At 49.2% G+C, this 13,976-nt stretch overlaps 1 protein-coding gene across 1 annotated transcript in view; it reads left to right on the forward strand.

Moving 5' to 3' along the window:
* Positions 1-13,976, forward strand: part of FRAS1 (Fraser extracellular matrix complex subunit 1) — a 1,404,104-nt gene that overhangs the window by 999,025 nt on the left and 391,103 nt on the right. Inside the window, exon 20 of the mRNA XM_086961814.1 lies at positions 11,866-12,016. Coding sequence (XP_086817940.1) covers positions 11,866-12,016 — 151 coding nt within the window. The remainder of the gene's footprint in view (positions 1-11,865; positions 12,017-13,976) is intronic.

A 13,976-nucleotide genomic window follows, 5' to 3' on the forward strand; every position in this document is an offset into this window, starting at 1 on the left:
ATAACTGTTAATTAATGGTTGATTAGTTTAATGAAAAACAATTTTTCTCGGGGGCATGGCGAGACGAGCCAGCATGGCGAACGTGTTTTAGTTGTGCTCTGTCCAGCCCGATAATTATTCTGCACTTATCCTAACTTCCTCCACATACCTGAAGCCCTGGGGGAGTCATCTCTGCACCCGCAGCCTGTCACAACGATCAGCCGTTTTTTTTGCTGTCTGGCGTGACCGGAACTGGGGTCCCCACGAGGTGAGGCCTAGTGCTGAGTGGAGGAGCCGGGCGTGGATTTTGGCGAGCCCCGGGAGTGTGGTGGGCCGACGGCTCTGTGACCCGCAATCTGCCTGGTGGGTTCCTGTGGAGGTGGGCCCCGCGGAAGGAGATCGAGAGGCATATCGGCCCCCTGGGGTTCCCACAACGCGGCAGGTTTGCAGCGTACCCTGAGTGGAGGGCCCCCCTCCCCTTGTCCTGAGTTCTCCGCGCGGATCAGCAGCGGGACAGCGCCGCTCGGAGAGGCCTGCACAGCTCCTGGTCATTGGGCCTGGCGCCTCCCGCTGCAGCGGGCATCGGAGGTTGGGCGGTAGAGTCAAGCCTCAATAGCGGTGGTGGAGGCCGTGAGGTCCGGTGGTGGCCACGCGGTGGTCTCACGGGCAGCGCTGGTCTGAAGGGCCTCCTGAGGCAGACGGATTGGGCCGCAGAGCTGAGGAGAGTGGTGCGGTGCGGTGTCCCACTGCCACATATCGACATCCGCGTAATCCTGCGGGTAAGCCGGGGCAGTGGGAGTGAGGAGGCCCCGTGTACAGTGGACCTGAGAGAAGACATCTGGGCCAACCTGGGTTGATTGCAAGCCCTGGTTCAAGGGTGCCTTCCAGTGGGGAGCGGCCCGGCTCAGACTTTGGGGTGTCTACATGGGATCCTGTGTGGATAGCGAGCCGGCCCTGAATCGGTTGGATACCTGCTGCGGGTGGCCATGACTCATGACAAGGGCAGTGGCGGTGCCACAAAACATGGGCCCATTAACAAAATTACTGGTCCTGACGGGGCAGGAGCGGCTAGAGGGCAGCAGGAGTCCGTGCTGGACAATGCAGCATTGATGGCAGCAATCGCTCAGTCCCGGGATATGCTGGACGCCAAAATAGGCGAAGTAGGCTCAGATGTCATGCTACTGCATCAAGATCTGCGGAATGCCGTTTCCCGCATTACAGAGGCATAGACTCTGATTTCATGGGTAGAGGACGACGTCGCGGCCCTGAAGTGCAAGGTGGCCAGTATGGAAAGCACTGAGGATGCAGAGGGGCGGGCTCGGCGGAACAAACTGCGCTTTGTCGGTTTTCCGGAGGGCTGCGAAAAAGGCAATATGGAGGGTTTCCCAACGCAGTGGTTGGAAAGCTGTCTTTCCCCTGGCATCATCTCTCGTTGTTTCATGATAGAGCGGGTCCACAGAGCTCTCACGCTGAAACCTCCGGTAGGGGCCCGCCCGCAGCTGTGATTGCAAAACCTCTGAACTATCATGACCGCGATGCCATACTGAAACAGGCCAGGGAACCCTTGCTCTATGAGAACAAGCGCATCTTGATCTTTGTGGATTGTACAAGTTTAGTACAGCAGCAGCGTCAGTCATTTATGGCAGCAAAAGCCCGTCTCAGAGACCTCAAGCTCCCCTATGCCTTGCTGTTCCCAGCCCGCCTGTGGGTGGTGATCCAGTCACGCACCCACTTCTTTGATACTCCGGAGGAGGTGTTCAAATGTACTGATGAAACAGTGAGGGTGCGGGTGCACACCTCGCTGGGACTGGAATCGAACTCCTCTCTGTGCGAAGCACAGTCGAACACCTCCCGAGGATCACGACGAAATGGGGAACAGGCGATCTCGATCTCAGCGGTCTCTGCGTCTTGTGGAGCCTCTGCCTGGGGGGCCGGCTCCTGGGCAACAGACAGTAGACTCTTGACTTTTGTTTCCTGCTGCCAAGATGGTTTCGGGTGCTCCCTCTTATGTTTATTTCTGCTGTAGTTGGATGGAAGGAGTTGTATCATGGACGGATTCCCCCTTAGTATGGTACTTGTGGGGGTGGGCCTAGGAGTTATGGGCTGTAGGTTGGGTATCCATTGGCATGGGAGGCCTCGGGTCCCTCATTGGGGGCCGAGTGGCAACCTTGCCGCAGCAGGTACTTCAACGGTTTTGAGGTATGGGGTGGGGGGGTCTGTTTGGGGGGGCTTTGTTCCTGTTGGGCATGAGTCGCACAACCACGAGGGGTTCCCTACACTTGTTTGTGCACGTCCGCACAGCCCTGTGCCCGTGCTGTGGACCTGGTCGTTCACTGATGGCGGGTCGCACTGACAATGCTTCAAGGCCCCAGGGTTCCCTCCGTTTTCTCAGCTGGAATATACGTGGAGTCCTGGATAAAATCAAGAGTGGGGTAGTGTTACGCCAGGCAAAGAGGGCTAGGGCTGATGTACTATTGCTACAAGAAACCCACCTGCTGGGCACTAAGACTTTGTGCTTGCAGCGCTATGGGTATCAACAAGTCTTCCACGCTGGCTTTGCAAGGGGCTCAAGAGGGGTGGCCATACAAGTGCATCGTAGAATTCCTTACATTCATTCAAAGCAGTGGGCCGACACACAAGGGCGATATTTGTTTATCAGGGGTATGGTCGGGGAGGACCCTCTGGTGTTGGGCTGCTTGTAGGCCCCACCCCCTTACAGTGGTCACTAGTTGAGAAACTGTTTGCGATATGGGCAGACATCCCTGACTTGTTATCGGCGGTGGGAGGAGACTGGAATGATGTCATGGATGTGATCAGGGACAGGTACAGGCCTGGGGCAGGCCCGGGGGTAGGCCATTCCACAAAATTACATGATATGGTCGTGGGCTTGGATTGAGTGGACACATGGCGGCGCTTGCACGGCAATACACATTTCTCTCAGCACTCCACAAATCCTTTTCTGGATTGGATTACATTTTTGTCCCTAGAGAAATATCTGGGAGAGTGGAGTCGGCGGAAATCCTTACGCGCGGGCTCTCGGATCACTCCTCTATATCTGTTGACCTCCGGATGGGCAGGGGGCGGCAGTCATTTCGTTGGTGCCTCTCGGTGTGGCACCTACAACAGGAGGACTACGGGAGGCACATGAGTGAGGCAATTGCTGTGTACTTGGTCGGGATTGTTGGATCCGTCTCTAGTGCCGAAACGCTGTGAGAAGCACTGAAACCCACACTACGGGGGTGGATATTGCTTTGTGCGCAGCGGCCCGAAAGAGGTGCAGGGCGGACTTGGTACGAGCTGAGGCAGAGATCGAAACGCTGGAACGCCAGGGCCGCGCGGAGGGTGAGGGTCAGGTGGTGGGCAGCTGCTCCTAGCGCAACATTCCTATGCAGCCCTCCTGATGGATGAGGCACGGCAGATCTGGCTTGCAACGCGCAGCAGAATATGTCAGTGGGGGGACAAGTCTGACAAAATGCTACATCGGCTCCGTCAATGTGCCTTCCATGCGCAACCCTTACCAAGGATACTTGACGAAGCGGGTGCCCTGATTACAGACCCGAGGGAGTTGGCAGAGAGCTTTGCTGCGTACAATGCAGACTTATATGCCCTGAAGGAGTGCCTGCTGCAATATGTGGTGGACAAGTTCATAGCAGACCTGCCTCCTAAAGCTGTTTCCGATGAGGTGCGCGATCGGTTGGAGCTCCCACTGACGGATGAGGAGCTGGGCACGGCCTTGGGCAAGCTCAACTCAGGGAAAGCTCCCGGACTGAGTGGGTTCCCCAGTGAATTCTTCAAGAAATATCACTTACAGCTAGCCCGTCATTATCGGGCGGCGTTGGAGGAGGCCAGGGAGCAAGGCAGACTCCCCCCAGACTGGAGGCATGCAGAGGTAGTGGTGTTTCACAAGCCGGGTCGACCCCCGGAACATCATGCCTCTTACCACCCAATTTCTCTTCTGAACGTGGATGCCAAAGTTGTGGCCAAAGCTTTAGCCAACCGGCTTCTACCTCATATCTCAGCACTTGTACACCCAGATCTGGCCGGCTTTATGCCCCAAAGGGCGACCAGGTACAACATTCGGCGGGCACATGTGGCGGTGGCAGCGGTCCGACGGGCGTTTGACTCGCTGAGCTGGGTCTATCTGTTCGCGCTCCTGCCCCGATTTAACCCCGGGCCTCGCTTCCTGTCCTACCTGCAACTTCTCTACACTGATTTGACGGCTTCGGTTCGAGTGGCGGGAGCAATCTCTTCCAGGTTTCCCATTAGGCATGGCACCCGGCAGGGTTACCCCCTCTTGCCATACTTATTCGCCCTGGCTATGGAGCCGTTGGCGGCGTGGGTGCACATAGATGTGCAGTTGAGTGGGTTTGAGTGGGTGCAGGGGCTGTCCAAGAGGATTGCGCTATATGCAGATGATGTCCTTTTCTTTCTTACGGATCTCAATAGGTCGGGCCGCGCCTCCTGCGGATAATGCAGTTTTTCAGAGAATCGTCGGGGCTCTACATAGACCCTCGCAAGTTTACACTATGGGTGCTGGGGGAGCGGTCCAGAGTGGGCAATTGGGCATCTACACTACAGGTGACAGTGAGGGGCCTTAAATATCTGGGGGTGTTTTTATGGGAGGTGCAGAACCGTCTCCTGGGAGCGGAATCTGGCGCCAGTGTGGGAGCGAGTTTGGGCAGATCTAAAGACCTGGTCACGTATGCCGCTTAGGATCTATGGCAGATTGGCAATTTTTTAAATGGTGGCACTCCCCTTGGCGTTCAAACAACTTGCCCTGAACCTTTAATCACCGATCTCCGGCCTATGGCTGAGAGGACATGTTCAGGATGTTCTCAGAGCATTATTCCTTAATTCCTGTCTGAGTTGAATGAATGAATTATGTATGAGAATGTTTGTTAGTGATTGATGAATGTGTTTGAGTTTGAATGCAGGAAGACTGGTTGTTGATGGGGTGTTTTTTATCTTGTTATATTGAAATGTTTGAATAAATGAATATGTCTATATGCACTCTAAAACATGAAGTAAATAAAAATAAAAATGATATATTTTTTTATAAATTTGAATGTGTTCTTGTCTGAATCTAATGTGGCACTGATACTTTGGTGAGCGCTAAATGGGTGACTATTGAAAAAAACTGGACTCTTGAAGAGCCTATTATTGATTAAAAACGAGGCAGATCTATCTTCTTCGCTTATTCTGATTATTTCCCCTGCTGATCTGTCTCATATCCTACTCAGGGGGCCCCTTCCTTTGTGATATATTGGGCACTCCCCTGGTTGTTATACCAACTGCAAAATCACCCATATCCAATACCGCCCAAATGGTTCCGGCTGGTTAACTCTGCGCCTTGGCAGTTTTTGTGGGAAGTTGGTACTGTGCGTGTGGCGCTATGCACATGCTTTCTGTCCACTTATTGTGGAGGGTTGGGGACCTCGGACATCCTCTCCTACTACCAGGCCTCTCACCTTCTGGTCCTTAATGAGTGGTGGTATGGTGACAGGGGGGACCCGGCATATGCCCTAGAACGCTATCTCATGGGGTCTCATACGCTGCACACTATTCATTACACGGCGCCGCTATGGAGCGCACTGCCATCGGCCACACAGGTAGTGTTTCGAATTTGGAGAAAGGCTCTGCGCCGTATGGGATGGTGGAATACCCTGACTGGAGAAACCCCCTTGTGGAACAATGGGCGATTACCCTGCCTTGCAACATGACAGGGCTTTCGGGGATGGGACAACATTGGCATCTCGACCCTGGGGGATGTACTGAGGGGTACAACCCTTAAGTCCTTTCAGGATCTTTCTAAGGAATTTGGCATACCTCGCTCCCAGTTTTTTAGATACCTCCATTTCCGTCATGAACTGTCCCCAAGCCTGGAGGGTTTGGAGTCCCTTCCTGTGTCTAGCCCCCTAGAAGCGAAAGTGTTCATGGGGGACTTGGAGACGAAGAAGATATCCTGCATATATCAGTCACTAGTCACGCACTGCTCCCCCATGCTGCAGAAGCTCCGGGAGACATGGTAGGAGGATGTGGGTGAGCTAGAGGAGGAGGAGGATTGGAGGGAGGCTCTGGCTGCCCCCAGGGGCACAGTCATAGCAATGCGCCTCCATCTCATCCAATTTAAATACTTGTACAGAGTTTATTTCACCAGGGTTCGGCTGTGACGGGCGGGTATGATTGCCTCAAAGGAATGCCTCCGCTGTGGCAGGGAGAAAGGGAGATTCTTGCATACAGTCTGGAGTTGTGGATCCCTGGACCGGTTCTGCAGGGGGGGGGGGTTTGGCCTGTGATTATCCGAAGTATTGGGGTGGGAGCTCCCCCGTACGCCATGTAATGGATGGGGTGGGTGGCAACGTGTACAAAAGGCACTTGATGCAACTTGAGCTCACGTTGGCCAAGAGAGACATTGCTAAAGTGTGGAAAGATCCACAGGCCCCGTCGGTGGACGTATGGAAAAAGGGGTTGGATTTTTGTATGGGGTTGGAGCAGCCAATCTTCGTGGCCAGGGGGTGCCCGCGAAAATATTATATCATTTGAAAACGCTGGGCAGATTATAGGGGCCTGTGGCTTGAGCCCCCCTTGGTGCTGAACGACCTCCCGGGGGAGTGATGAAGGGGTCGGTTGGTACTGGGGAAGGAGGTGTGGGGGGAGCCTGGGAGGCGGGTGTGCATAAACAGCTATTTTTTCTGTGCACTCTACGTTGTGTGTGGGTGAAACGTGGAGGACCTTGTGCGACTCTGGGGGGGGGGCGGGAGTCGGGGAGGGGGGGAGTTGGGGAGTTGGGGGGGTCGGGGTGTTGGGAGGGGGTAGCGGTAGATTAAGTACTGCTCTGGTATATACTTGCTTGTTCTTGCTCGTAAAGAAAAGTCGATTGCCTTCCAGTTGATGTAATGTTTCAAACCTGCAGATGCCTCTGGTCTGCAGAGCCCTGCAACATATGTGCAATCTGACAATAAAGTCTGTTTTCTTTTTCTCATTTGAGGAGTCGAGACATTCGGGGTGTTGGTGGGTTATTTTCTTATTCATTTGATTGCCTGGGGCAATTACAGTTATTAGAGTGCTTTTGAGGGAAGGCCTCCTTGAATCCGAGAATACTTCAGAATTGTTATATTTATTTGGACGGGGCTATTCATTTAATCTCTCTTTGAAATGCTTCTCCCAACCTCATGGAGAGCAACTCTGGATAAGAAGTAAATGCACAAGCGAGTTCCAATTGTGTCTGACAGATTTGGAGTGAGAGAATGCTCAATTTTATGCCTGAAAGAAGCAGCAGTGTCAATTTCAAGCTCACTCTATGTTATCTCTTGTTCCTTAGAATTTGCCCAATGGTGACTGTAGCACCCACTGACCTAGTATAATACATGTCAGTTTGGCCAGAAGAATTGGCTTATAGACCTCCTATTTTCTTGGTGCTGTTCAAGCTCACTCTATTTACATATCTCCTTAGGGCACGCCAACATTTATGCATTAGATCCGTCTGCAACATTCAGACATCTGCCTTAGGTGCAGTGCTGAGAAAGAATATTTGATGCATTTGGTGTGGAAATGTTAGATAGTGACCAGACTCTGAGAGTACAAGTAGGCAAAACAGAAATAAATATGTTTGACATCACAAGCAGGTACATGTGGAAATACATATCAGAGTTTTATGGATACTCACAAAAGAACTATTGTGTTAACCTCAATTGTATTGTATTTTCTTGACCATTCGTCCAACTCTCTCTCACACTACTGCTTCTCTGGTGTCACAGATACCGAAAATATGTACACTTTGCAGAACCAACAATATCTCAGGTAGGTTTTGTTCATGAAGAATTTACCATTAACATAACCTAGGCTACCAGCCAGATCACAAAGTGTGAGTAGTGTCACATAAAGAAGAAAACAAATACAAAATGTAGTAAATGTAGTCCCATTGAATTGTTTTGCTATTGTCATTAATATAGCAATTTCTAACCTCTTAAAAAAGGCTCAGAGGGCTTTCCGGGTGGTTGAATAAGTACCTACTCTGTTTTGCATGGTTGGTAGACAGTTTTTACATTATTCTCTGCGGGGAGACTTCTGATGATGATCATGAGACTTGTATATGTGCTCTAGTCTTGTTGAAGCAAATTTGTTGTAGAGCTACAAACTTGACATGCAGCTTAGAGTTGTGTGAGGAAGAGAGTGGCACATGCATATACTGATCAGAACTACTTTATCAAATTGGCATCATCTGGCAACTGATTATGCTGATATTAAAAACTGGGCTGGGTCCTTGAAGGATCAGTTAAAGTGGTTCCAAAGATAACCAGAGACCGCCATAGTGGGTTGCTTCATTCAGAAACAATACAGATTCAACCAAAGAATAACGATAGACACCAGAGTAATGAATCTTGCTGGTGACACCAAAAAACCGTGATTGAGAACCCCAAATTATCCTAAATATACCTGTTGGTAAGAAGATCATTAGTAGTGGTAAATATGCATGTACCACTGGCAATAATACCACAAACACAATATAGGGCTCAGAATAGGTCTCCGATACATATTCACATGCTCAACCCTTGGTAGCTTGGCTGTGAGCAGGCATGCTTAACTTCAAAGACAGGTATGTAAAGCATTTAAAAACAGCAATTCAGTTAATAATAAGGACAAAACACACAATACATATCCAACACCAATTTATAAAAAAGGAACATATTTATATCTTTAAAATGACATAAAAATGAAAGAGATACAGTGTGGAGAACCGGAAATATGAAGATTTAAGCTCTGTGTAGCACATAGAAACCTATAGCACCTATTGGGACATCTGGTCCCGCTAGACCGGGCCAAAGTCAACATTTCTGATCAACTGCGATAAAGCCTTGTGCGGCTACCTCTCAGTAGTAGTTCTCGCTCAAAGTTTTTACCTTCTAACCTCAGAACTTTTCTGGAGCTATTCCTTCTTGGGTCTCTCAAAGCTCTCAGCCAGTCTGGATTCGGTGAGGATTTGCTGTCTTGCCTTGCGACCAGCTCCTGGTCCACCTTATGGAAGTCAGACCTCCAGAGCTTTCCAGTGGGATGAAACGGGGATCCAGTCCAGCTCGCGGTTGAATGTGGATGGCTTGACTCTTGCGGTTGGTCCCAGTCACCCTTTCTACATTGGGACTAAGAAACTTTTGCCGGGCATTTGCTCCCGGGGTCCATCGATGCTCTTCACCAGGCCGGATTTGGAGAGGGTTCACCAGCTTGGGTTTCGACTAACTCCCGGTCACACTCTTAAAGTGGGACCTCCGGAGCTTTTCAGCAGTACAAACCTGGAGGGCTGGCGTGGTCGCGATTGCGGGTCGTCGGCTTGGCTGGCGAGGTGGAATTGGTCCACGTATGGAGCTTTTTTCCAAAGTTGCTCCAAACTTCTTCCTGAAGTTCCTTTGAAGGTTCCAAAGTGTCCAAAACTTACTCCAAGGTCTGGAAGCTCTAAGATAGTCCTTGAAAGTTTGTGACTTCAATTCCCACAATCCGCTTGGACAAAATGCTTACAAATCCACTGGTTGTACTCCGGGATTGGGATTCTTAGTGGTGACGGTCCAGGTGAGCTATGTTAACATGTAGCTTGCACGGAGTCCACTCTTAAGTCGTTTTGAAGCAAGTTTGAACCATAGGGCTTTAGTTCCAAATTGTGCAGTAAGTCAGAGTGCAGGGCCTGGTTGGTGCAAATCAAACTTCTCTGCATTGACCCTTCTTCTTCCTTTAGTTTCAAGCAGCAGATCTAAGTGTACTGTCCCTCTCAGATACTTATTCAGTGTTCTCTGAGGTCACACAGGAGGGCACTCTTGTCCAATGATGTGCAGGACAACCCTCCACAGCATGACCATTTCCTCCACAGTGTGGCACAATGGTCTCCCAGGCAGTACTATTTCTCCAAAATTCAATATGGCTGAAGTCTCAGCAGAGAGGCAAGAACTGGCTAAACCAGTCCCCAGTTCGGCTCATCTCCATAGACTCCTTACCCTTGACATCTGTACATTCCTTCCTTAAGCATGCCATCTGGCTGGGATCAGAGGGTAGGGGCATAAATGAAACTGGTTTCTTCTGCCTGTCTTCTCCTCTCTTTGATGATCATTGTTTAAGACTCCTGTCCCTTGCTCTGCCATTCCTATGCATCAGAATGCTCTCCTCTAAGAATGGCTCTTTCACTCCAGGGGCTACTTATCTCCTCATCAAAGCAGCCTGGTTAATCCACTTAACTCTGACCAATCAAGGCAGATCACCGGAAGGCTGAATTTTGGCTTACAGACAAGAAAGTCATATAACTTATTGTCTGTACGTTTTAAAATACATTCAACAGCAGTATATTGTTGAATTTATCTATACCATTCCAGTGAGTCCTTGAATGTTATTTTGGGGGGCTTTCTGGCGGGAATCTTTAATTAATAACGTCTTTCTATGTTAGCCTATGTTACTGGAGATTTGCAATGGTGAAAATGAACTGGGCAATTTCTCCAACACCCAGGCTTCTAAAACATCTTTTATAGGACCCTTCCTATATCTACAGGACCCCCACCCTAGAAGACGTTGGGGGTTCTGAATATGTAGAAATATTGCAGATCCTCACTCCACAGTGTTCCTAGCACAAAATTCGATTTTGGGAAGCCCTTTACTACAATGTCGGAAGTGAAAAGTGCAATTTCACTTTGAGGGTCCTCCTTATAAATATCTGACACCCTCCCTCCACTGGGACACTTAGGGGAGACCCTGGGTGTACCTAATGTGCCAAAATATTGCAGTTTATTAATTTCTAGGTGACCTAAACACCAAAGCCGAGTTTGGGCACAATTGACCTGTTAAACGCAGTCCTGCAACACAGGACTGCTTTTAAACTGGCCTCGGCAGTGCATATGCAGAAAGTACTGCTGGCCTCTAAACCGCCAAGCCCAATTATATACTAGGGACTTAAAGGTAGTTTTAATCCCCCTGCCCTATTATGTACCAGGGCCTTATAGGGCTGGTGGTTCAGTGGACTAATGCGTCTACTGCAGGGACCTGTGTTCGACCTCATGGTCACAGGTTCAAATCCCGGCGGGTCCACTCAGCCTTTCATCCATCTGAGGTTCATAAAATGAGTACCATTGAGTTGGGTAACAACAAACATCTGTTATTCAGCGCCAAGATACACGTAGTGGTGAACGTGCGCTTTACAAATACACGTTATGTTATGTTATGTTATAGGGAAGCTTATGCCAATCATAGGGGTATCCCAACACATAGCTTTCCCTGTTGTATGTGGGTGTTTTCACTGTATTCTAAGTGTGTTTTCAGCATTGCACTGGCGCTGGTCAAGCAGAGCCCAGGAACAGTCAGAGTCCGTTACCTCAGAACCAGTGAGCAAAATAATGAGGGGGCCCATGGTACAGGTTAACTTTGCAACAGTACGGTTGTAGTGGGTTTGCGAGTCCACAGTATAACAGAGCCAGGGAATTCAAGGATATTAACGAGATACCAAAGCAATAGTTCTATTTGAGTCCCACAGAATAAGAGATAAGGATCTTGACAATATGCATAAGGCACCTCTGTAGTGATTCAATGTGGTCCACTAAGTAGCTGACATGGGGAACCGAAAGATTTCCACAAGAAACAACAATGTAGAGAATCAGTGGACTCCACCCAGAAACTGATATAGGAACCCAAAATATAACTACAGACACCACAGAACTTACGTGATTGGGAGAAATGTTTCTAAAATAACTTGCATGTCCACAATAACCCTTGTTTGTGTATTTTCTCCTCAAAACAGCTAGCTCAAGCAGATAGCTTTCCTTTCCCTGCAGCTCTGCAATATTTGTGAAACTGTGCACCCGTCATATATAAATGTATGGTCACGATGGCCTGCTTTTAACACCAACTGTTATTTTACAGGTGCGGGATTCTGCTCAGTCCTTCCTTACTGTACATGTGCCACTCTACGTTTCTTATATATACGTAACTGCACCAAGAGGCTGGGCTTCCCTGGAGCATCACACAGAGATGGAGTTTTCTTTTTTCTACGATACTGTTCTTTGGCGGACAGGTATTTTACTTTGCCATATTAGTAATTGTTAATTTTACACCAAGTCCCATTACAACTGTACTATTAAGTATTTCTATAAAGCATTGGTAATTGTGAGATTGTAGGAAGCTGGCTTTTTATGAGGTAGTGCCAAGGTAAGGGCACACCATGAACAAAGTACAGATGACCATTTCTTCTATTTGGGGTATTGTGGTCGATCAGCTTAGGCTTGTCAGAGGGTAGTGTTAAGCATTTGTTGTATGAACAGAGTCAATAAAAGAGACGCATACTCAAGAAGAAACTCCAGACCAATTTAGATAAATAATACATGTTTTAGGCACCAAGATCATCAGAATTAAGTCAGTACTTTCAGAGTTATGGATTTTTGTAGTATTAGAAAAATATAGTCAAGTAATGGTTTTGAGATATGAGCCTCCAATGCAGTATTTTTATCCTATGGGAGCAATATTCTTGTCAAACAGTTTGCCGGGTTCTTCTCCTGTATATAAGGTGGTTAGGGGCCGAAGGTCCAAGAAACCACCAGCAGTTCAGTTTTATCTGTCCTGGTGAGTCCTGGTGCAGAGGTGCTTGTCACGTTGGTAGCCTCGAGTGCTACCTTGTCAAGTCAATGGAGAACTACATGCAAAAAGAAAACAAGCATTAGAAATGCAATAGGTCTCGGATTTATTTGAGTTAGAGGTAATGGCATTGTAAATGGCAATGTGTTTGCGCCATGTGGTATGGAGTGTATGTATGTAGTGTGTAATGGCATTTTGTGGGTTGGTTTGGAATTGTACCATGGTTACCTTTAGATAACTATGTTTAAAAGTAAAGTTTGCAATACTGCTTTTGCTACAATAGTTAATTGTGGATTTATTAACAATTGATGTGTATAGTGATGGCTTTTGGTGTGCACGGACGGGTGTTGGTGTGTGCCTGGTAAAAGCGTGCACTAACGGCTGGTGGTGTGTGTATGCCTGGTGAAAGTGTGCACTATCTGTTGGTGGTGTGTGTGTGTGCCTGGTGTAAGCATGCATCTGCACTCGCTCACACTGCGCTCACTCGCACTCTGCACTCCCTCTCACTCTGCACTCAGTCACTCTGCACTCAGTCACTCTGCACTCCCTCTGCACTCACTCTGCACTCACTGCACTCACTCTACACTCACACACACTCTGCACTCACACTCTGCACTCACACTCTGCACTCACACTTACTCTGCAGTCACTCTGCAGTCACACTTACTCTGCAGTCACACTCACTCTGCAGTCACACTCACTCTGCACTCACACTGCACTCACTCTGCTCGCACTCTCACTCTGCACTCTCACTCTGCACTCACAGTCACTCTGCACTCACTCTCACTCTGCACTCTCACTCTCTGCATTCACTCTGCACCCTGCACTCACTCTGCACTCACTCTACACTCACACACACTCTGCACTCACACACACTCTGCACTCACACTGCACCTGCACTCACTCTGCACTCACTCTGCACACACTCACACTCACTCACACTCACTCGCACTCACTCTGCACTCACTCTGCACCCACTCTGCACTCACTCTCACCCTGCACTCACTCTGCACTCACACTCACTCTGCACTCACTCTGCACTCCCTCTGCACTCTTCACTCACTCTGCATTCACTCTGCACTTAGTCACTCTGCACACAGTCACTCTACACTCTGCACTCACTCTGCACCCTGCACTCACTCTGCAGTCACACTCAGTCTGCACTCACTCTGCAGTCACTCTGCACTCACACACTCTGCACTCACACACACTCTGCACTCCCACATTCTGCACTCACACTACACTCACTCTGCACTCACACTGCACTCACACTGCACTCACTCTGCACTCACACTGCACCTGCACTCACTGCACCTGCACTCACTCTGCACACACTCTCATTCACTCTGCGCTCACTCGCACACACTCTGCACACACTCGCACTCACTCTGCACTCACACTGC

This window comes from Lissotriton vulgaris, chromosome 3_1 (assembly GCF_964263255.1).
Source record: "Lissotriton vulgaris chromosome 3_1, aLisVul1.2, whole genome shotgun sequence".
Taxonomy (NCBI): domain Eukaryota; kingdom Metazoa; phylum Chordata; class Amphibia; order Caudata; family Salamandridae; genus Lissotriton; species Lissotriton vulgaris.